The 22,450-nt window shown below is 46.2% G+C and overlaps 1 protein-coding gene across 7 annotated transcripts in view; it reads left to right on the forward strand.

Annotated features, from left to right (window-relative positions):
* Positions 1-22,450, forward strand: part of NUMA1 (nuclear mitotic apparatus protein 1) — a 98,500-nt gene extending 76,050 nt beyond the window's left edge. For 3 of the 7 annotated variants that reach the window (XM_075592810.1, XM_075592809.1, XM_075592811.1), the window contains exons 17-26: positions 474-584; positions 2,337-2,567; positions 6,031-6,203; positions 7,936-8,191; positions 9,820-10,099; positions 12,893-13,029; positions 13,523-13,762; positions 14,898-15,002; positions 15,773-16,027; positions 19,326-22,450. In XM_075592810.1, coding sequence (XP_075448925.1) covers positions 474-584; positions 2,337-2,567; positions 6,031-6,203; positions 7,936-8,191; positions 9,820-10,099; positions 12,893-13,029; positions 13,523-13,762; positions 14,898-15,002; positions 15,773-16,027; positions 19,326-19,358 — 1,821 coding nt within the window. In that variant the 3' untranslated portion in view covers positions 19,359-22,450. Of the gene's footprint in view, positions 1-473; positions 585-2,336; positions 2,568-6,030; positions 6,204-7,935; positions 8,192-9,819; positions 10,100-12,892; positions 13,030-13,522; positions 13,763-14,897; positions 15,003-15,772; positions 16,028-17,255; positions 17,278-19,325 lie in introns of all 7 variants that reach the window. The other 4 variants (XM_075592815.1, XM_075592812.1, XM_075592813.1 and 1 more) reach the window with 4 other exon arrangements.

Genomic DNA, 22,450 nt, shown 5'->3' on the forward strand with positions numbered 1-22,450 from the left:
GCCGCTATGCTCAGGCTGGTGGCCTTACACACAGGTGATGTAGCACAGTGTAACGGGTCAGTTATGGTGTCATTCAGTGCAACTTATCAGTGACTTCGGTTACTCAGCTCTTCGTTTCCGTGCTTGTAATTTATTACATCCCTTCCAGACTGTTTACTGTCCGATTTTAAACGGATTGGCTAAAGCTTATGACATTGATAAGTTTACACCCTTTAGTTTACAGCCCTTTTCTATCCTTTGTTTTTTTTTTTTTTTTAAAGTCCATCTCCCATTTTCCCAGAACCCTTTGCGGTTTGCGATTGCCATACGCTTGCTTCCATAGTGTCCCTTTGGGGTTTGCAGCTGTGTCCCGAGTGTACAGTCTCTTCACCTGTTCTTCCAGTTCGTTGCATGGGCTGGAGGTAGTAAGAAGATTGATCAAACATCTGTTCCCCTGGGTTATGTGTTTTTCCCTTCCCGCCCCCCCTGTAAAGCAGCGTGAGAGCGATGCTCATGAAGAGGTAGCGGAGAAGCAGAAGAAGGTGACTGAGCTGTTGTCACAGCTGGAGCAGAAAGAGCAGGCCGTGGAGCATTACAAATCCCAGGTGGGCCTCTCCTCCATTGCCGCCTGTGCCTTGTTAACCCCTTCTATGTTTGTCGACTGCAGCCATCTCTAGCAATTAATCAACCAATAGCTTGGGTGTTGAATGAACTTGTATGTCTGTGAGCAAGTCGGATATGGATGTGTGTTTGACTGTCTGATATTGTGGCCTCTAAGACTAAGTGATCCAACTCTCCCACCACTATTATCCCCTTCCAAATATTTTCTCCAAATATTGCACGTTCTGCCCTTTTACAGTCACAAACATATTTAAACAGCACGACAGTTATCTGATTATCGTGTGTGTGTGTGTGTGTGTGTGTGTGTGTGTGTGTGTGTGTGTGTGTGTGTGTGTGTTTGTGTGTGTGTGTGTGTGTGTGTGTGTGTGTGGCCTCACCACCTCTTTAAGAGGCGATTCCACATATCCACCACCCTTTCTTTGAAGTACTTCCTCCCACTTCCCCTTACCCTGCCAGCCTCCAGCTTCAGCGCTTGACCCCTTGTTCTAGTTCCTCTTTCTCAGAAATATGCTTCCTTCCTGTACTTTGAAAGTCTTGATTGAAGTAGGCGATAAAAATGTGTGATCCTTCCCAACTTGCTGTTGATAGAATAGTATGTGAATACTTAAAACTTATGGGATGTGCTCATTTACACCCCAAATTTGCACACCCCACAGATATTTAAAACAAATCGTTTCCGAACACACACTAATCACATGTTTGAGAAAGGCAAGAAGTGTATACTGCAGGAGTGGCCAACTCCAGTCTTCAAGGGCCACCAACAGGTCTGGTTTTCAGGATATCTGTGGTGCAGTATTTGACTGAGCCGCTGATTGAGCCACCTGTGCTGAAGCAGGGATATTCTGAATACCTGATGGTAGAATAATTTCACTTTATTCTTTGTTCATAAAGATTCCAATACGTCACAAGATTGTTCAGCAGACAAAGTTATAGTTTATTCTTATAGCATTACTTACAGATGAATGTTGAATCAATGGTGATAACGTGCTCTTTCTCTCAGATGGTAATGATAGAACATAGACAGAGAAACCTTTGTCTCTCACATTGCAGTTTAGATGTTTTTTTGCAGAGAGAGGTCTTGGGAAGAGAGAGAGCTGATCAAGACACAACTGTATTTATTGATCACCAGCTCTGCTCCCTTTCTTCCCTCAGGGTTTCTGTAACAGAACTTTACTTCATGTTAGGCGAGGCCTGTAATATTATACCTAAGCTTACCTCTAACATCTGTCCTGCATAACATCTGCAACTCATCTGTTTTGGCTGCATAAGAATTCTAAACCTTAAAAGATAGTCTCATTCAATTGTCCTAATATAAGTTCTCATTCATACATTTTAATATAATAAACAGCTTTCTAACAACTGAACAGGTTGGCTGCCCTGGTATACGGCAAGATCTGTTTCCCAGAGAAATGTTCGATGAATAGGCCCCAATTATGATTGAACCATAACATGGAATTTCCCCTCTAATTTGTAGATGGAATTTCTAATGTACGTTCTTTGTTACCGTTCTGCATTTTTATTTTTTGGGCCAGTTCAGACCTCAACGTGCATCTCCTCTATTTGTATATCTTTATTTATATAGCGCCATCCAGGTACCTAGCGCTTCACAGCAGTGACCTAATAATATAACACGTAGTGGGAATAAGCGCTTGACACATAAATGTAACATTAGGAAAAGGAGGCCCAGCCCCGAAGAGCTTGCAATCTAAGTGTTGTTTCCGGCTTCTCTCGGTCAGATTGAGAAGGCCAGGTTGCACTACGAGGCCAAGAAGCAGCAGAACCAGGAGCTGAGTGAAGAGGTGCAGAGCCGGACCCAGGAGCAGGAGCAGCTGCGCCGGGAGAACGCGGAGCTCAAGCTGGAGCACGAGCGGCTCAGCAAGGAGCTGCAGCACTCGCTACTGCGGGCCAAGGAGTCCGAGCAGAGCAGCAAGAGCCTGACCAACCAAGTGCGCAGCCTGGAGGCGCAGGTGAGAGCAGAACTCTTACACATGCTGAGGCTCATAAAGGTGCAGTCCCCCTCCCACAATGCAAGATAGGAGAGACACACTCATAAAGGTGCAGTTCCACCACAGTGTACCAATGGCACGAATCAAGGAGGTTGCAGCAATCCAAGCACTTTTTTTTTTTTACATTTATTGTTATTTTTTTTACACAGGATGGAATTAGGGGGGCGTCTTCAGTGCTGAACCCCATTAATTTCCACTCCTGGGACACCCTGCTTCCGGAGATACTTGTCTTCATAGGGGGTGCCGGTAACCCTCTGCTTTGTAAAGCAGACGACGTCACGGCTTTCTATTGGCTGGCAGGACGCGGGAGTTTTGAACAGCGGCCACTATGTGACCCTTGCTGCCCGAGCAGCTGCTGACACCCCATGTGGAGCTCTGTATCTCGGGAAGCAGGGGACCCCTGGAGTTGAAATTAACGGGGTTCAGCGCATGAGACCCCCCAGCTTCAATCTTGTGTTTAAAAAAAAAAGCTTGCATTGCCTCTTTACAGCTACGGCCCGCTGTCTGCGCTGCTCCCGCGCCGGGCAGGTGGTGCATGCAGCAGAGTTCCCCGGTCTGCAGGGGGAAAGATTGGGGGGGGTGGGGTTCGTGACAGGGGCGCAGCCATGACATCACCCGGCAGGTTTGCCCTCATTGGCTGAACTGCTGGGGGGCGTGGCCTACGCTCTGTCAGTGTTAATCACAATTTTCTGGTCTGCAAAAAAAACTCGCCGCGCAGCGGGCCCGGCCCCAGAGAGAGGCGCTCTTGTCCCCGTATGGCGGGCGCGGCAGTAGCCAGCAGGGACAAAGCCTAAAGCGCTAATTCCAAATTTTGAATAATACCTGAAATGGGGGTTTCCTGACCCCCATGTCCTACATTTTGTACAAGGGTGTGGAGGGGGAGGGGTTGTGCGAAGAGCTGACAATCTATAATGCAGATTTTTCCTCCTCTAGCCCAAGAGTGGTCAACTCCAATCCTGAAGGGCCATCAACATGTCCGGTGTTAAGGCTATCCCTGCTTCAGCACAGGGGGTGCTAAGTGAGCTACTGATTGAACCACCTGTGCTGAAGCAGTGATATCCTTAATACATGACGTGCTGGTGGCCCTTGAGGACTGGAGTTGGCCACTCCTGCTCAAGTCCAACCATGTGATCTGTCCGCTTCATACTTTAAAGATCATGTCATAAACTGATAGGGTTGGAGTAGCATCTTGAGTGACAAGGGCTTATCTCACTTGTGGAAGTAGTTAAAGGTGCTTTGATATTCCCGAGTCCCGTATAGGAGACGGTCTTCTGATGAGTTACCTTGTCCCCCATTAAGCCACAGGTTCCTCTGGTACTGAAGGGGTTATCGCCTGTGAAAGTGGCTTTATATATGTATATGTGTGTGAAAGGCGACAAATAGGAGCTCCAATTTGATGTAAAGGTGATTCCTAATTATAAAATGTGTAATACATAAACAATGAAGATAATACTGACCATAACAACGATGACCCTTTTTATCATTTACTTTTATCTACCATTTAGTATTTTCAAACATTGGACCAGTTCCTGTGCTGCTCATGCATTATCCATCCTTCATATGGATCTTTTGCAAATCTTTTTTGAGTAGGCCAGGTAGAAATCGGTAATTAGGGAGAACCTCCGGGAAACTGGAAAAAAATCTAAACCAATATAGTGAGTATTCGTAGGCACTTATTCTATATTGTCTGAAGATGCCACTTGGGCTGTTTTCCAATGAAAGTCCCCACTGAAGTCAACATGGACTTTCTGCATGAAACTGCTTGAACGCCCATTCAGACACCATATAGAACTACCCCCTTAGTTCCCCCCTTAGCATATAAAGCCGGTAAGCATTGCCCTCGCAGGATTCTCCTTATTTTAATCGCCTATAATTGTCCCCAGTATGGCTTCAGGGTTGGATCTGGTGCCCAGCAGTCGGCTTCTCGGTTTTCCTCTGGCGTCTCTATCACACACTCCCGCAAGCTGCATTCAAGCTCCACCCACCTAAAACACCGACCGAGGGTGTCCAACCCTGGCAGCCTCCGGTGGAGTGAGTGATAATCTCCTCTCTGCCCAGTCTTCCCTACGCATTTTGCCTAATCTCAGCTTCTTTAGGGGACAGTCTCCATCGCCTCCTTCCATGTTGTCTTATATATACACCATAATATTGGATACTTGAAAATGATGTATAGCTAAATTGAATGTTTACTTTTTCTACTTTCTTTATATTTCGTTGAATGATAAACATTGCTTAATTTATGTATGAATAATATATATTGCAATATATAGCAATTGTGTTTAATTTACTCTATGTTTATAAATGAAGCAAAGTTAAGTCCAGGTGTGAGGAATGTATAAACCATCTTATTTAATACCAACAGATTAGTATTAAATATGGAGTATTTAAAAAAATAAAAAAACTGAAACTTTGGTTTATAATTTTTTTGTGGGGGTGAGGGGGGAAATTATAGCAAGAACAAAAAATATAGCCGGGGGGGGATTTTGAAATAGATTTCCATTGTCGGATGAAAGAGGGAGGTAACAATATGTAAACGACACTTAAAAAATGATTTGTAATGGCTATAAACTGGGTTGTGCAGATCGGGCGCTACGCCGATCACGCGCTACGCCGGGGGTTGTCTGTTACAGACCCCCACATTCGGTGTTTCAGGAGGGCGTAGCTTCAACGTAGCCCCCTGTCGAGATGCCAGAGGAAAACCAAGCAGCTGACGTCTGGGCGCCAGATGTAGGCCTCAAGCCATACCGGGGACAATTATGCCATTCAAAACATCAGTGCAATAGCAAGCAGATTTATGCTACACTATACTATAATTGCTTATTTTTTGTACCTTTGCTGGAACTTTGCTGGAGATTTAATTGATTTCTTCCTGGACTTGCCACTTCTCTGAACAGTTAGAGCGCTAGTCTGCACATTTCACATTAAACGGGTTCCTAATAAATGTTGGCTGATGCAACCTTATTGTGTGTGGTTGCAACAACCACCAGCTTCACAATGCAGAAATAGAGCCAAACGCAAGCTGCTGGCCAAATATCTGCTTTTCAGTGGCTTGGTTCTCTAACTGCACAGGATTTAATATACAAGCTGTGTCATGCAAATGGCTAAAACGTTTTGTTTTCATATTCCAAATGCAAGCTGAAAAGTATCACTGTCATTTCCATGACATTACCCATAGGCCTCGTCTGTAGTTTAACTCCTGTGTGACGTGACCATGAATTTGAGGACATATTTTGTGTTGGATATTAAAATAAAAGTTGAGCTCACCTATTGTATATAAACGGGACATTTAATGAGCGTGTATGACATTGAGTCAGGCTAGGGGCTCGGTATATTTATAAGGACAGATAAGCTTGGGACACGAGCTCAGACTAAGCGTCTTCAAGTCCAAATAATAATCGCCACCTCTTCTCCGTCCCGTCCCCAGGTTGTGTATGCCGACCGGCAGCTGCGAGAACAAGGCAAGTTTCAGGTGGCCACAGACGACATGAAGAGCCGGGACACACGTGCCGCCCCACGGGCGACCCGGAGCCATGCGAACGTCAGCATCGACAGCCTGGACGAGAGCGACGACGAGGAGCATCCTCTGAACTCCACCAGGTACAACGGGGGTTTCGTTGGGCAGGAGACCTGCTGTTTGCATGTAGACCAGAGCCGGAGTGTGTCATAACTCAGGGATAGGGTTTCTGATTGGCATGGGGTGGGGGGGGGGGGCTTTTTTACATGACCCATGGATAAGGGGGAGAGATTTGGTTTGGCACATGGGGTGGTCTCACTTTTCCATTGTTGTAAAGCGGGTAGAGTTCGTCACATCTCTTCCTTTTAACCCTTCACCGTCCTCACAAATAGCACCTACATTGAATACTTTTAGCAGAAGGTAATTTCTGTCCCGTTACCCCCCTCGCGCCCTGTCGCTTTCTCGCTGTACATTTCACACACTCATTGAATCTGTTGGTAAACCTCAGCACCCCACCTGCCCCTCTCTTTTTCCTTTTTATATTCAGCCTCATGTAGACCCCAGTTTTGATTACCCTTGCTGTATTCTCCTCTGCCACCTTTGCTGGGGGGCGATTCCACGAATCCACCACCTTTTCCACGGAGAACTTGCTCACATTTCCCCCCTGACCTCCCATTCCTTCAGCCGGCAGAGAATCTTATTTATTGCAGAAAAAACAAATGTCCATGTCCGTGTTATCGCCTTCATTTCATTTCACATTCAGAGTGAAAGTTGTGTTTTTTATAAAGATATATTTCCATTGAAACTGTGAAAGTCCTGGGGTGCTCAAAATGGCATCCAGTGAGGCTCTTATTAAAGTGGCTTCCTAATCCCACCCTCATTACTGTATCATAGGAATCCTTGTAGCGCTTATATCTAGGGCAAATTCCCTCAGAGTTTTAAATGCACTATTGTTACATTGCATGCCCCTTGTTTACATAGTCACATAGTGGATGAGGTTGAAAAAAGACATACGTCCATAAGGCCGTGCTTATAGTGCCGGCGACACAAATTCGCCCAAAAGCATTGCTGCCCTGTGCGCTTATAGTGCATGCGGCGGAGCGACGTCACCGTCGCGAAAACCCGCCGCCCGCAAAATTTGATTTTTCAAGGGCCGTTGCGTCACGTGACGGCCCGTGAACAAATCAAATTGCGGTAATCCCGCGATGCGGCCGACCGGCGAAACATAACTTTCGCCGGTGACGTCACCCATCGTGTCGCCGTCGGCACTATAGGCAAAGCCTTAAGTTCAACCTATGCTAAATTTAGACGACAGATACTTTATCCTATATCTAAACTTACTTATTGATCCAGAGGAAGGCAAACAAAAAACCCCAGTGTCATATCATCCAATGATATCTCATAAGGGGAAAATAAATTCCTTCCTGACTCCAAATTGGATCATTCCCTGGATCAACATCCTTCCCGTGTTTACTTAGTTGATATATCCCTGTATTTATTTGGTATATCCCGGTATATTTGACTGTGGGGACACTGATAACATGTCAGTTCTGGAATCCTGCACCTGCTACAGCAACTTGAAAGGCGTCACCCCAAAATGTTCTGTGATCTTTTTTTCTTTTTCTTTATTGGCTTTTATTTTTTCTAAAAATATTCATAGTATACACATTTGTAAAAAGTAGACCGGCGCTGGAAGGTGTCTTATGGAGTAGTTCTGCTTGGTGAATATGGTCCTAAACTATATAAAGAAATACGCATTTAATAGCACATATGAGTCGGGCCCAGTTTTCTTCTATTAGTTTGGGTGCAGCACTGGTCATTCATCCAGGGTGATCTTGCCCTATAATGCATCCCATCCATGGTTTTCTGTTACAGAAAGAATGGGCGCTCCCATCAAAGGCCCACCACATCGGCCGTCCACGAAGCCAGCCTGGAGTCCCTAGCTTCTAATCGACTCCCTGCCAAGGTCGAGTCGCTCGAGAGCCTCTACTTCACCCCCATCCCCAACCGGGTGCAGTCCAAGCTGGACAGCAGCCTCGGCTCCATTGGGGACCTGTCCATAGACTCCAGCAAGAAGACACAGTCCGCACGAAGACGCACAACCCAGGTCATCAACATCACCCTGACCAAGGTGAGAGGAGACGCTGGGACACTTCCAGCGATCCCGATAGAGCAGCCGAGATCCTTAGTGTGTTGAAAAATAATACACAGATCACGCACCAATCCCAAGTTGACCTGGCCTTTTTTTTTTTTTTTTTGTTTTATAAACCCATTTGCTATCTCACTGGCCCCATCCCCACGAGCAACAAAAAGGTCCAATAAACAAGCTTACACCGGTCCCCTCGTGCAGCAAAAGCGGTAATAATTCAATGATGTTATCTTGTGCTGTTACAATGTTTTAAAAAGGGCAGCACAAACATATATATGCGTCCCTCGCTTATCCGACGGAATGCGTCCCCCAAACCGCCAATCGGTTAACGGGCCGTCGGCTTGCGGGTCCATATTAATGGGCAGCGGTGACCTTCGGATAAGCGTGTCAGACGACGGATAATGCGTCCGGTGGACTGCATTATGTGGCGGGCGGATAAGGCATCTGTCGGTAAGCGAGGACCACCTGTACTGAAACTGCAATAAATTGAGCGCACTCTGTAATATAGAAAACATTCTATATAATGTTTTTATAACAATACCTGCTAATGCAGCACCAGTCAAATTGTGCGTATCACCAGTTGTAACAAGAAGTAAAACGTTGCCACGCAGACATCTGATGCTTAGACAAAGGATGTGTTTTATTCGTTTTTCCAATTTAGACCTCAAAGTACAAGATCTCTGCAAAGAACGAACCTGTTCCCCTTTTGTTGAGCACTTTTTTAATAGCTTAAAGCTCACTTTAGAAGAAGGAAGATCTCCGCTGTCCATTTTGACATACTGTAATACCCATCAGTAGTTAAAACCCTCCCATCTGGGATACACACAGCCACCGCTGGATTTACTCTCATTTTCAGCTCAGTGGTCCGAGAAGAAGGAAGACTTTGCCAGCAAAAAATCCCCTACTAATTAACATGCATATGTGCAAACACCATTACCTCTACTGTGTGTTAACAATTGGGTTATATGCTTAGATTGGTAACTCTGTAGATCACGGTTGATTGTGACCGCAAAAAATCCTTTACCGTAGCATGGTATGGTATCAGCCCCACGGTATGGTATCAGCCCCACGGTATGGTATCAGCCCCACGGTATGGTATCAGCCCCACGGTATGGTATCAGCCCCACGGTATGGTATCAGCCCCACGGTATGGTATCAGCCCCACGGTATGGTATCAGCCCCACGGTATGGTATCAGCCCCACGGTATGGTATCAGCCCCACGGTATGGTATCAGCCCCACGGTATGGTTACCAGTCTATTTTTGCTCAACATATGGTAAGTAAAAATGGTATGGCGCATTTTCTAATGGGTTTAGATCTAAGGAGTGAAAAGGGATTGCAAGCTCTTGCTGCCATGAGACTTTTGGGTTGATTTGGACTCTGAGCGGTAGGGCACAGAAATAAGCACAGGCTCTGGCAGGTAATCGGAGGATCCCCACTTGGCATCACGCTGCTGCCCATTTCCATGAAGGTGTAGGGAATGAGGGTGTCCGTAGCCGCTTTGCCCCGGAGTCTCCTGCTGGTAGGAGTACTGGAGAAGACAAAGCCGTGTCTCTGTGCTGGCTGTACCGAAATACTTACTGTGCTGTATTTTTGTTTTTAACCTTAAGAAAACGAAGACAGAGCGAGAGCAGGAAAGCGCCAACACGTCCTTCTACAGCCTGCGCTCGGCTCCATCCACCCAGAGCCTGCACCAGCAGAACCCCCGGAGGCGCGGGGGTCCCAAGGCTGCCATCTCTGCCCCGGCGTTGGCTATCTGTCCGTCTGACGATTCTCTGGGGAAGCTGGACAAGTGCTCCTCCGAGGATAGTCTGAATAACTCCGTGCTGATGAGTTTGCCCGGGTACCGGCCGACCACTCGCAGCTCCGCCCGGCTCTCCCAGGCTGGAGGTAGGTATCTGGCGGGGAAACCCGTGAACCCAACATGCTTACACCTGTCTCAGTTTTGTCTTGGACTCTGGCTTCGTTGTTTACTAGGCCAGCAGAGCTAACCCCTTCATTGCCGAAGGCACTGTTTACATTTAGAATAAATAGTTAACCGAAAAGGTTGTCGATACATGGAAACTCGTCCCAGCTGAGGTTATTTGGGGCTGATACAGTAAGGGAAGTCAAACATGTTTGGGATGAACGCAAAGGGTCCTAAATCCGAAAGGAAGCCAAGGATCTCACGGGGTCTGAGGTTTTACAGCAGATAGGAAAATAGGCAGACACGGTGGGGCAAGTGGTTCTTATCTGCCGGCAGTGTGTGTGTGTCTGTGTGTGTGTGTCTGTGTGTGTCTGTGTGTGTCTGTGTGTGTCTGTGTGTGTCTGTGTGTGTCTGTGTGTGTGTGTGTGTGTGTGTGTGTCACTTGTGAGCACATTCACATGTCTGACAGGTCTGCACCCTGCCTTTCAACATTATCACCTAGCATACAGTACTTCCACTGCGGCAAGGGATTCTGGGAAATGACATGCAAATGAGCACACAGTGGATTACCACAGTGGAACGATGTCACGGATGCTATATTTTACACCCAAGTCTCCAGACACTGCCCTTATCTCCAGCCATATACACTAGGCCTGCAGAAAGGTGTTAACATACAGTAAACCCACTTTTGTACTTTCCACACCCAACTTCAATCAAGCCCTTTTGAATCTAAGCACAGAGCTGGAAAAGTCCCGACATGTTACAACTCCAACAGATGTTATTTTAAAATAAAACTCCAATCCCATTAACCCCTTAAGCACCAGAGGGATTAAAAATACCCAATATCGCATGACTTTATGACCATTCAGTAGATCATGCAAGGCTTTTGAGTAATCCAGGGTGTATGACAATATTGGGTGTGGGTCAGGAGGGAGGCGTTTGTAGTTGGTAGAGACAGTAACATTTCCAGGAGGCCACAGTAAATAGCAGACGTGCGGTAAGTAGCCTGTTAATTATCACAGAGGTAGGTAACTTTGCATGACGCTGTGGTGAACCAAGTTAGTGTGTGCATTCAGTAGACAGCAGATGGGTGCCTCTTACTTGCCACTGAAAGTGTGCTGCATTTGGCAGTGTCGGGGTCTGTTAAATGATTGCAGAGGGATTTGGAGGATAGGAGAGACAGTTGTGTGCAGAGAAGTGTTGGGAGAGACTGCAGTAAATAAAGTGTTCAGGGGGGTCAATTGTACAGGCTAACATGCATGGGATCATAGTGTGGTCAGATAAGCTCACCGGTTGTTGCCTTGTGTACAAGAATTTGCAGAAAGATTCAGCATCCAGTCTAACTACAGTCTAACTACATATTCATGTAAAGATTCTCACTTTAAGATGCACACTCTTAAGATGCTATAACCCAGCAACGCTACTGCTTTTAAATGTATACATCTAAACAGTCACATGACAACCCTCCCCCCAATAAATCTGCCTGTTAGAAGCTGGACAATTAACAGTACACAGTTAACAAATCTAAATATACCACAGATCACAAATACAGTCCGGGTGGGGAGATTCTTGTATACAGCGGCTACAAAGGATTCAGTGGGTTAAACATACCTGTGGGTCACCCAGTTAAAGCCGTTCAGGGAAGCATCGCAGGGTTCTAGCATAGCGCGGTACATAGACATTTTCAGGCACGTGTCCCTGTCCCGTTGAACTTGCAATCTAATTTTGTTGCCCGAGGTCACAAGGAGTTTCCCTTGCTTCAATATCTGTCATTGTTTTCAGTGCGTGATTTCTCCTCAAGCCTTTCCATTTCCAGCCAATAGGATCAGTACAGAGCTTTTTAACTGGTATTGTCACGGGTCTAATCATATGGAGTTCTGTGTCACAGTGATATCCCTGCATGGCATCATTTGGGGTTAAGGGCAGTGCCTGATGTCTCCCCCCCGATCACCATGGTCACACGCACAGCCAAGCTCTTCAGTCCCTCTTCTGCATTGGGAACAATTGTAGATCGGCAGGCTGTATAATGCATATGTATTCATTGTCACTGAGCCACTCCACCTGTCACAGCACTGGATAAATATTAAATTTATTCCATACAAATTGCAGCCCTGGCGCCCAATCGTATATCACCCTTGTGCAATTTTTTGTTGGCCCCATATCTTAATTCGTCAGCGTCCATCACTTTAACCCTGTGGATGGTGGGGGTTGGAGGAGAAGGATGCTACCATCATTTTGGACCACGTTCTGTGCTTTCTCATGTCCCAACCCGTAAGTGACCCCAGCACTGATGCCTGTTTGTACATGAAAGATGCCGGCAACACTGCAATGTCCCAGGTTAAGGGACATTAAAATAAACATGCCAACGCTTTCTCTCTTTGATATAGGTTTCGGTTTTATTCCCCCTAATTCTGTTCATTGCGGCCTTTTATTCCCGAGGAGCCTGTAGTGCAGGAGCGGCCAACTCCAGTCCTCAAGTGCCACCAACAGGTCAGGTTTTAAGGATATGCCTGCTTCAGCACAGGTGGTGCAGTCTTTGACTGAGCCACTAATTGAGCCACCTGTGCTGAAGCAGGGAGTGATTGAGCCACCTGTGCAGGGTTATCCTGAGAACCTGATCTGTTGGTGGCTCCTGAGGACTAGAGTTGGCCACTCCTGCTGTGGTGCATTGCAAACACCCCAGAAGTGAACTTCTCCAGCAGCCCAATACCTATTACTAGTCTCCAGTTGCAGAATATTTCCAGTCCCCCAAGTTTATAACACCTCTCGCTTCTCAGGTCGGAACAGCTTCTACATGGGCACCTGCCAGGACGAGCCGGACCCCCAGGAAGACTGGAGCCGAATCGCAGAGATGCAGCTACGAAACCGTGCCTGCCCGCCCCACCTTAAAACATGCTACCCGTTGGAGTCTAGGGTACGTGGTTCTGAGGGCTGTGCAACGGGGGGGTAAGGGGGCTGGGCAGCAGACCAAGAGAACCTGTAAAGATCGCACTCGCGTGATGTTCCTGCGGGTGTGTCAGGTGTAATATTACAGAAATCTCCACCGAGATACCAAACACCCAGGGCCTATCCTAATGGCAGCCAGTCTGACAAATGCAAAAAGCTTGAGTCTTTGTGGCCCTCACTGTGTCAGTCACACACTGTGTAACCATATGCAGGCCTGTATATTCCCGGGAAGTTCTGATAACCTTTCAATGGACCAGCCTGAGAGGAGTTTATTGCTCTAGCTACATGTGAGCTGGGAAGGCATCACTTGTCTGCTTCAGATGCCCTGCGTGTTGGCACTAATACATATGAACTCTTGCCGGCCCCTCTGGTGGCGAAAGCATTAAATGACATCCCTGGTTTGAGCATTTTTAACGGGATATTCTTGCCCCTTGCACTGACCTCTGTCTCTAACCCCACAGCCAACCCTCTGTGCCACCACCATCACAGACGAGGAGGTGAAGATGGGCGACCCCCAGGAGACGATGCGGAGGGCCACCATGCTGCCGTCCCAGATCATGGAGTCCACGACCAGCACACGCAGGATGACCCTGGCTCCCTCTGGGCCGGAGTCCTCCTTGGGGGGGAGCAGCAGCATCACCACACGGCGGCAAATGAAGAGAGTGTCCGAGGAGGGTCATCACGGACCGGACACACCAGAGGTGTGTGATCTTCCCCCCCTCCTCGAGCCTTTAATAAAGCACAGTGCTTTAAATTGGGTATTGTCAAGGGCCAATTCCTATGAAGGTGGTCTGTGTAATGACCATGTGGTGGTAAAGAGGGAGCCTGATGTCCGCAGCAATCGCCGTGGCCTCTTACACACAGTGACAAGCTCGTCAGTCACTTCTCTGCATGTAGGACACATCCTCCCTCAGCAATAGGCCGCTCGCGGATCAGCAAGCTGTGTATGGTTTGTGTATTCATTTGCCCTGTTTCCTTAACGGGGCAGTGCCACCTAGCGGATTAAAATGAAAGGTTTCCAGCAGCTTGGTAGGAGCGATTAAACACGCCGCTGTCTTTGGATTACTTTCATGCCAGGCAGTCCTTGCAGCACTTTAAAATAATAACATTTAAAAAAAAAAAATTGTTTTAATATGTGCAGCCTTTGATTACTTTGATTGAAAACGAATTACCTAAGCTGCCGATCGATTAGTTCTCCCGTGATCGATCAGCAAAGATCTGGCTTCCCAGGGTTCGCTAAATGTCTGCTTTTCAATTTCATTCAATCAATCCTTAAGTGTAACTCAGCAGCTACAATGTATTCTTATTACTATGGTAACATTGTCTATTGTTACAGTTTGCAGCTCAAACTGCTGGGAATATAGGCAACAAATTATCCCAAACAGGAAAGTGTTACAAAGATCTTGCACTGCTGGGGAGGTGGGATAAAGCCTGCTATAGAAATCACAGGATGCTCAGTATATTAAAACGCATTAAAAATGGCATTGAGTTAAATGAGAAAAATGTAGTAAGTATTCTAATACAGAACTGGTTTATTTAAAACACATGTAGGATATTGCACGGATTGTCCCTTTAAAGGGCCATTAGGCAGTGGTAAGTACTGCTTGGTCAGGGGAACCCTACCTTTTTTGCAATACAGGTTTTTCATGTTAGAAGTGAGATAAAAGACAGGAATAAAGTCCGTATAACATCTGAGAATCCAGTAAGTGAAATACCTTTCATCGCATAAGAGCAAGTGCCACTAACCATTTTAACTCGCAATAAGTGACGGTCTCAACGCCAACAGAATAGAACCCCCTATGAATTGAGTGAATGGAACTTTGCTTCTCTCCTCAGTCCAAGAAGTCCGCCAGCTGCTTCCCACGTCCCATGACCCCCAAGGACAAGCACGACGGGCGCAAACTGCTTGTGGCAGAAAGAAGGAAGAGCAGCAGTCAGCAGGTGTGTTACTGAAGCCCCATCTGTGCACGTGGTCGCCCCAGACTGACCCCTACACTCCGTGTAGTGAGAGTGTTCCACCCGCTGGAGGACTTTGTCCTGCGCACTCCTTAATACTGTACCCATTGGTAGCAAAACGAGTCCTAAAAGCGCTCGCCTCTTTACTGAAATAGCCGTTCTGTTAACCACGGTCTGTCGTACAGTAACCCCCAGCTGTGTGTTTTTTATTTTTTTTGCATTCCTGTTTCACTGCTAACCAGGACACTTCAGATGGGGGGGGAGGGGGGGGGCGGAGGGGGTGCTGACCTAACGCCCACTGCCTGGACCCCTAAGAGATCTGTAGAAAATCGAGCCGCGTATCCCAATTGTATGGACACTGTGGGGTATTCCTCTTTGATAGCCCCATTGAACTCACTGGCTGTTTCCATGCGATAATGCCCCTCTGCACTATTGCAGTTTAATGTATAACCCCCCATACATTTAGGTTGACCGAATGTAGGCTGTAATGCGAATATTTGGCGTGCCGCTTGCTGCATTATAGTTTGGTGCTCACAAATGCAGATATGGTGCTACAGATACATACAAGCCACATGTCATTCCCACAGAAAAGAAGTGAACTTAACATTGCTGGGTCCTACAGCCTTTCTTTGATGGCCTCTCCTGTCCAGCATGGAGCTAGTGGTCATTTGTAAATTCAAAGCTTCCCCTGCCTTGTATAAACCTGTAGCTGAGCCACATGGGACACTGACCTGCTCTACTCCAACCCTCCCCAGCAGACGCAGGCCAGCAAGGGGCAGACCATGTCCTTCAGCATCCTGAACACACCCAAGAAACTTGGCAGCAGCCTCCTAAGAAGGGGGCTTGGCAAGAAGGCAGCATCGCCCAAAAACTCCCCCCGTGCGCGAGGCGGGAGTAAGAGTAACCGTTCCAGCACGCCTACCAGGTCCCCGCACCTCTCCGTCCGCAAGTCACCCAGCAGGCGTTCCCCCAGGGGCTCCGCAACAAAGTCTGTCAAGACATCACACAAGGTGGGTGGATGTTGTAAGGACCTTCAGACCTTCAGACCTAGTCTACTCCCAGTGGAGGGAGCCTCGCAGTTATATATACTTGTACTGTTCTGTGTCGCTCTTTTATAGGGTTAGATATAAGTTACAATAATAACTTTATTTATATAGCGCTTTTCTCCCAATGGGACTCCTAGCTCTTCACAGTTACAAAAAGGAAACGAGAAGAAAACATTTAGGGTTCGAAAAGGGACCAAACCCAAGGAAAGGTGCAATGCAGGATGGGACGGTGCTGTGGTTATTAAATGCCAGACAGGTTGTGGTTTATTAATGAAATGTTATAACAATAAAGAAAAAAACGGCACTTGTGATATAAATTATAAAATATATAAATAGCAACTCTTGACCCAAATAGAATTCACCTCTAAATTCACAACAGATATACAGAAAGAATGAGGGGAGCACTATTTAGTTATGTGCAAATACGTGCAACTATGTGCTATTGAAAGGGCTATTAGTGCTGATGTTGTGCAAAATGGTGCATCATTAAAGTGACAAAATAAAGTATACTGCTTCCGGTCTTGGCTTCACAGCAGCTTTTTTCTTCCTCCAGCAATCATATGAAAAAAGAAGTACTTTATTTCACTTTAACATGTATATCGTTTTGTTTGTAATATATAGTTCTCTTTTTCTATATGCTTTTTACCAAATCTAAACGGGCCGCTTGCTAATAACACTTCAGACCCAGCGGCTGTGTGTAAATGTGTATAAAGAATTTGTTCGGAGCCAGATTTTCTTTACTCGCAGCTGCACAATGCGTTTCTTTCCCCTGCCTCGCCTGCGCGTGCTGCATTATATAGGCGGGGCTTCCCAGGTGTGAGACACGGGAACCCGGGGCAGAAGGGGCACGGCATGAAGGCAAACATTGAGGGGAAGCAGACTTTGCTCTGAAGAGCTTCTCGCTCCTGAGCTTTATACACCACACGCGTCACATTTTACTAAGGTTTCAGGCAGTTATATATTTATTCTTTAAATAAACTTGTGCGCTTTTTGACCTTTAACACCTTCACTGCCAGAGGGGCCGGGAAAGCATTGCTCAATGTGGTATTTGGCGGCCTAGCAGAAGATGGGTTAAAATAAATGGCAAGGCAATAAAAAAATAAATAAAGATTTGTGGTACTTAATTTGATACTCGGAGAAATGTGACTTTTGGTGTATGACATGTTACATTTGTGGGTTCTCTCCTGCTCAGGTGGCCAGATGAGCGCAAACAGGTAATTAAACGTGTAAGAAGATTGGTGTGGGGTGTTCAGTGGGTGGATGGGTCACTGCACACTGGGCTGAGGATCTGTCTCTCATCCCCCTAAACTCTCTAGTTCTACACCTTTAGGGTGCGAAGATGCACTTTGATCATGTTTGGGTCGCCAGCTCAATTTAGAATCCATTACAAGAGGACAGCTGGTCTAGCAATGCGGATTAGTGTGTGCTAATGAAGGCTTAATTTGTGGTTTTATCCCCTCGGTGCTGGAGGAATCTGCAGGCTGCGTAACTGAAAGTGTAGCTTCTATACATAGTATTTTCCAACCCAAAAGGGCAGCATGTGCAAAACTAAAACATGGTGAATGGGAAGTTGGTGATGTCCCAGCTTCATTTTCAGGCCCTTCGCATGTACAGTGCAAATTATAATTAAAACAAGTTCCCACGAACTCACGGTGTGGCTACGGGGAGGTACAGTATAGCAAAGTATTTTCTTTTTACAAAGTGTAGCAAGAATAGGCCCATTCCCTTTGCTTACATTAGTGGTTTTCGCCTCCTAGCACTTAACCCTGGGACACACGTGGGCAGTTGGTGCATGCATGTCACCGTGGTCTTCCCCTCTGCACCCTGTGTGTGTGTGTGTTGTGTATTTGTCGTGCACGGTTGCTGCATCGTGGTAAGTGTTCCCGTTCCAGCTGGAGAGGCCTGCAGTGTGTTTCCTTTCAGGCCTCTCCAGCCTTCGGGTGGTAAATGATGGAATCGCAGCTCGTCCGGTCTCCTTAATGTTTAGTGCTTTTATTTTGCCTTTCCACAGTAATAATGTTTTTGTTAACCTTCTCATATTAATCCCTTTGCTGCCAGAGGCCCGCAGGGTATTGTAGCTTTGAAGGCCCCGAGTCAGAGTTGGCAGGGCTGCATTGGCATATGTTCAGGTCCCACGCAGACGGTTGATGGCTTGTAATGTAGCTCATTACTTATTACATAAATAGCGGTCTCTAGCCGAAGCATTAATTGCAGCACACTGGTGCACGTGTCAAAGAACAGGCACGTGATAAAGGTGCAGTCCAACGTAGGAACAAGTTCAAATAATGACCACGGTATGTTTAAAGCTGCAATCCCCTCTACTTACCATCAAAATAAATGCTTCATTTTTAACTGCTGTGGCTTTCGTTGCTGTATTTAGCAGTGGTGCCCTATTTAAATGAGGTGAAAGTTTGCCTCTGGGAAATTAAAATGGCCGCTGCCATCCGCACTCAATAAAACAGGCTTCCATGCTAACTGCTAATGCCGTGGGGAAAAGAACAGCCGAATCAGCACAGTATAAACTGACCAGTCCGAACTTATTAGACAGACTTGGGCCATCAAATGATGTTGTTCTTCATTTAACATGGACGGGCGTGAATAAATCTGACCAATTGGAAACGCATGCAGGATAAGGAAGAGATGGGGGCAGTAAAACATGCTGTAAACTAGAAAAATACCTGATTTTAGCTCAAATAAAACGGCAATAGCCTGTTGAGCGTGCTGCTGCCAGCACTCAGTTGTGTCCTGTGTGGGAATTCACCTCCAGCAAACCTGTTCCATGCAGTGTACGGGGATCCTGTCCTGTTATTCCTGCAGCACTCGGTGCCGTCCAGATCTCATTTCATTATTTTAATTATAACGTTGTTGCTTAAACTCGGGTGCTTTAGAATTGTCCTCAGAGCAGTGTTTCTCAACCCCAGTCCTCAAGATATCTCTGCTTCAGCACAGATGGCTCATTCTCCGACTGAGCTTCTGATTGTGCCACCTGTGCTGAAGCAGGGATGTCCTTTAAAACCTGACCTGTTGGGGAGGTTTGAGGAGTTGGGAAACACTGCCTTAGTTCCAATAGAGAAAATACGCACACACACGCTTGGACACATGCAAGCAAGTTTTTATATTTTAAAGTCCCTGCATATTTTGCTGCACAATTAAACTGAAAAGTAGGCAATCGTTTCATTGAAAAGTTCTATATAAAGTAGTAAATTGCACACAATGAAAAAAAATATAATTCCATTTTTTTTTCCGTCTTCCCCCTTCCCAGTTTTTTGAGCGCAAGCAGTCCAAGAAGAAATAAGCAGGAGGCAGGTGAAGAAGCCAGCGGTAAATCGGCAGACTGCTTGTACGCGGGTCCCAGGCCTGACTCTGCACACCCATGTATTTAACCGCTGCCCGGGGAGTCCGCGGTGCAAAATCACGTGCTGCGAGGGAGGGGGTTATGTATGAACACTTTGTCACGTTCCCCAGTCTTTTTTTGTTGTTATCGTAGATCGCTGAGAAATACATGCCTTGCCTTAAATAGGAGCTCCGTCTGTGGTCTGCATCGTCCCAAGATCTCGGTGTGGCCGCTCTCATCCGAGATGCATCGTTTTTCTTTTGATACAGGTCAGACATTAGGCCTGACACCAGCAGGAAGGCCGCACACAGCAGGTCTTTTGTCCTAGTTATCCATACAGGCACCCATCAGCGGGGGTTTTATAATGTGGGGTTGGGCAATCTCCATGTAACTGTGCTGTGGCTTTCTAAGCGAGGAAGGGAAGGCATGCTATATAATGTACAGACTGGATTTTATGGGTGGGGCAGGATGCAGATCATTTTCAAATCATTAAAATCTCTTAATGTGTCACATTTTGTGCTTGGCTACTTTGTGTCGAAGTAAAGTTACTTGCTGGGTATATTGCATTCTGTTTGCTAGACGGTAAGATAACTCCTTTAGTGCCTTATTGCCGTGGCTCTAACGTAGCAGTTTTATTTATGTGTATTTAAAGAAATATCCATCTCTGCCTAGCAGGTTTCTGCCCCTTTTGTATTAAAGAAGGATTGCATAACCCCGTAGGTTTCTGCCCCTGTGTGTTAAAATCGGATTACATATCTCCGCATCAGTAGATCTCTATCATATGTTCTGTTTATAGCTCAATAGCTTTTGAGGACATAGTAATGTGAGCCGTGGTTACGGCTTATTGCTGAAGGTATTCGTATACTACATCATCTGTAACCCAAATGTGTTGAATGCATTCACTTTCAGCATGCATGTCCTGTACCGTTACTCATCCCAGGTATGTGTCCAATCCCCATGCATGTATTATCGCACACCCATCACACTTTACCTTGGTATGTACTGTAGGCGCATATTTGAATTACTTGTAAACGAATAACACAGCCATCATTTTCTCCTCCTTTGTTGCATCCACCTTAGAGCGTGTGTGTTGCTCGCAGGACTGCTAGGCCTGTTCCTCTCCATCCAACTCACCAATGCTCTGCTAGACGTAGCTCTGTTATACCAAACATCCTCCATGCTCTGATTTCCTAAAGTCTCAACCTATACTTACACTTCCAACACCTAACCACATCCCTCAAGTCACCCTACATTTGCCTTCAGTGTACCGATCCCCACGCATGCTCTGAAAGACCCATCTCCCTTAAACCCTGACGAAACTTACACATAATTGGATGTCATGTAACACGAGCTTAAACTCTTTCCTGCCAGAGGGGTCTCAACACATTGCTACACATCGCTAAGCAAAAAGGGAGTTATTCACTAAACTGCATTCACGCTAGCTCAGCGAAATATTGCATGGAAACGCCCGTGGAAGTTGATGGGCGTTTCCATGTGATAGTGCCCCGTTCGGCACTATCGTAGTATAATGAATAATCCCCCCCCCCCCGCCCCCCAAAGACTGAGGTTGGCACAAAGGGACTGTTTTCTAAATAGTTGAGTGGGTTGCGGACTGCCAGCACTGAAGGGGTTAATGGCTACAAAACACTGCAGTTTTTCTAACCATTCTGTCCCCATTCACCCAACAAACAGAAAAGCGGGGGGGGCTGGGGGGGGCGTGTGTGCGTGTGTGTTCTCCTTTTGGTCTGTAACGTTATTTATATGAAATGAATTCTGCCCTTCATGTTCTTGCCGTGTGGACTTGCACACTTATAAAGCAACCGTGCGTGTTTCAGAGATTGAGCTATAAACAGAACATGGCATCCAGCTAAAGCCTGTATTCCAACCTCGGGTGCAAAGTCTAATCTGCAATATCGCTAATAAAGCCGCAATACCCCCGGCAGGGGGGCAAACGGCACCATGTTTTCCCTGGCGACCTTTTGGTAAAAATGCTGGTCCCTCTCATTTTTGCCATTTCTTTTATTTTTCCATTCCCAAGAGCGCGTTCAGAAATCCAGGGCCCTGGGGAGATTAAAATGGCTGCCAGGAAATGTCTGATAAAGGTTTCTGCTGGATGAGCCATTATTTGAGGTGGCTCATGCCTTTAAAATCTTCTCCCCATTTCTGCAGAGTTATTAAAACCGCTTTCTCTGGGCTCCGTTTCGTCCACATAAGCAGTGAACTACAGGAGATTGCTTGTTAAAAACAATCAAATTGAGAGATTATACCTTTTTCAGCGTTTTTGTCACGTACGCTTATATCTGGATTAGAATTTGAAGGTAGTAAATGTTGAGGCAAATCATGTTATCGGTAAATGTACATGTGCCTCTCTGCTCCATATCGGGGCCTTGTAAATTGTACTATTGTTCTCATGGTGTGCCATCTTTCCCGGCTCATTGTTTCTCCCCCCACGTTTTCCCCCTTCTCTGCATGCGAGGATCGCTTTCAATTCCGCCCAGGCTTACGTTTGAATGTCCTCAAAGTGGCTTCATGGCTTTTAGAGATCTCTTTTCTCGGCATACTGTACCTTGTAGATAACTGAACACGTGTTCTGAATGTGGAGAGGATGCTGGTATCAGGAGATTTAAAAAAAATCTACATATAACAGATTATTGATCAATAAGTATTCTGTGTCCCTCTTCATACAGTCTGTTTGCCCATCCTTCCATTCACCCCAATTTTCTAATATTGTCTCCCCCCCCCCCCACACAGCAAAGACCTGGCTCCATTTCAAGTTTTTCTTCTGCTGGCGTTTTTGACCCCACTTTGCAACATATTGGAGTTTAAAGTAAAGTGAAATGATTCCGACATTTTGCACGTGTTCAATCATTCTCGCGCCACGGAATGTACTATACACATATGTTCCATACATGTCGTCCTGTCCAAATGCAGCGCCGTCACCTGTCTATTCGTGTGTAATTACAATTCAATGTAACATGCTATAAACATGAGCATACAGCATCTTTATGATTTGCTGTGTCTTCTCTGCTTTGTAAATAAAATTATTCACTCGT

This window comes from Ascaphus truei, chromosome 3 (assembly GCF_040206685.1).
Source record: "Ascaphus truei isolate aAscTru1 chromosome 3, aAscTru1.hap1, whole genome shotgun sequence".
Lineage (NCBI taxonomy): Eukaryota > Metazoa > Chordata > Amphibia > Anura > Ascaphidae > Ascaphus > Ascaphus truei.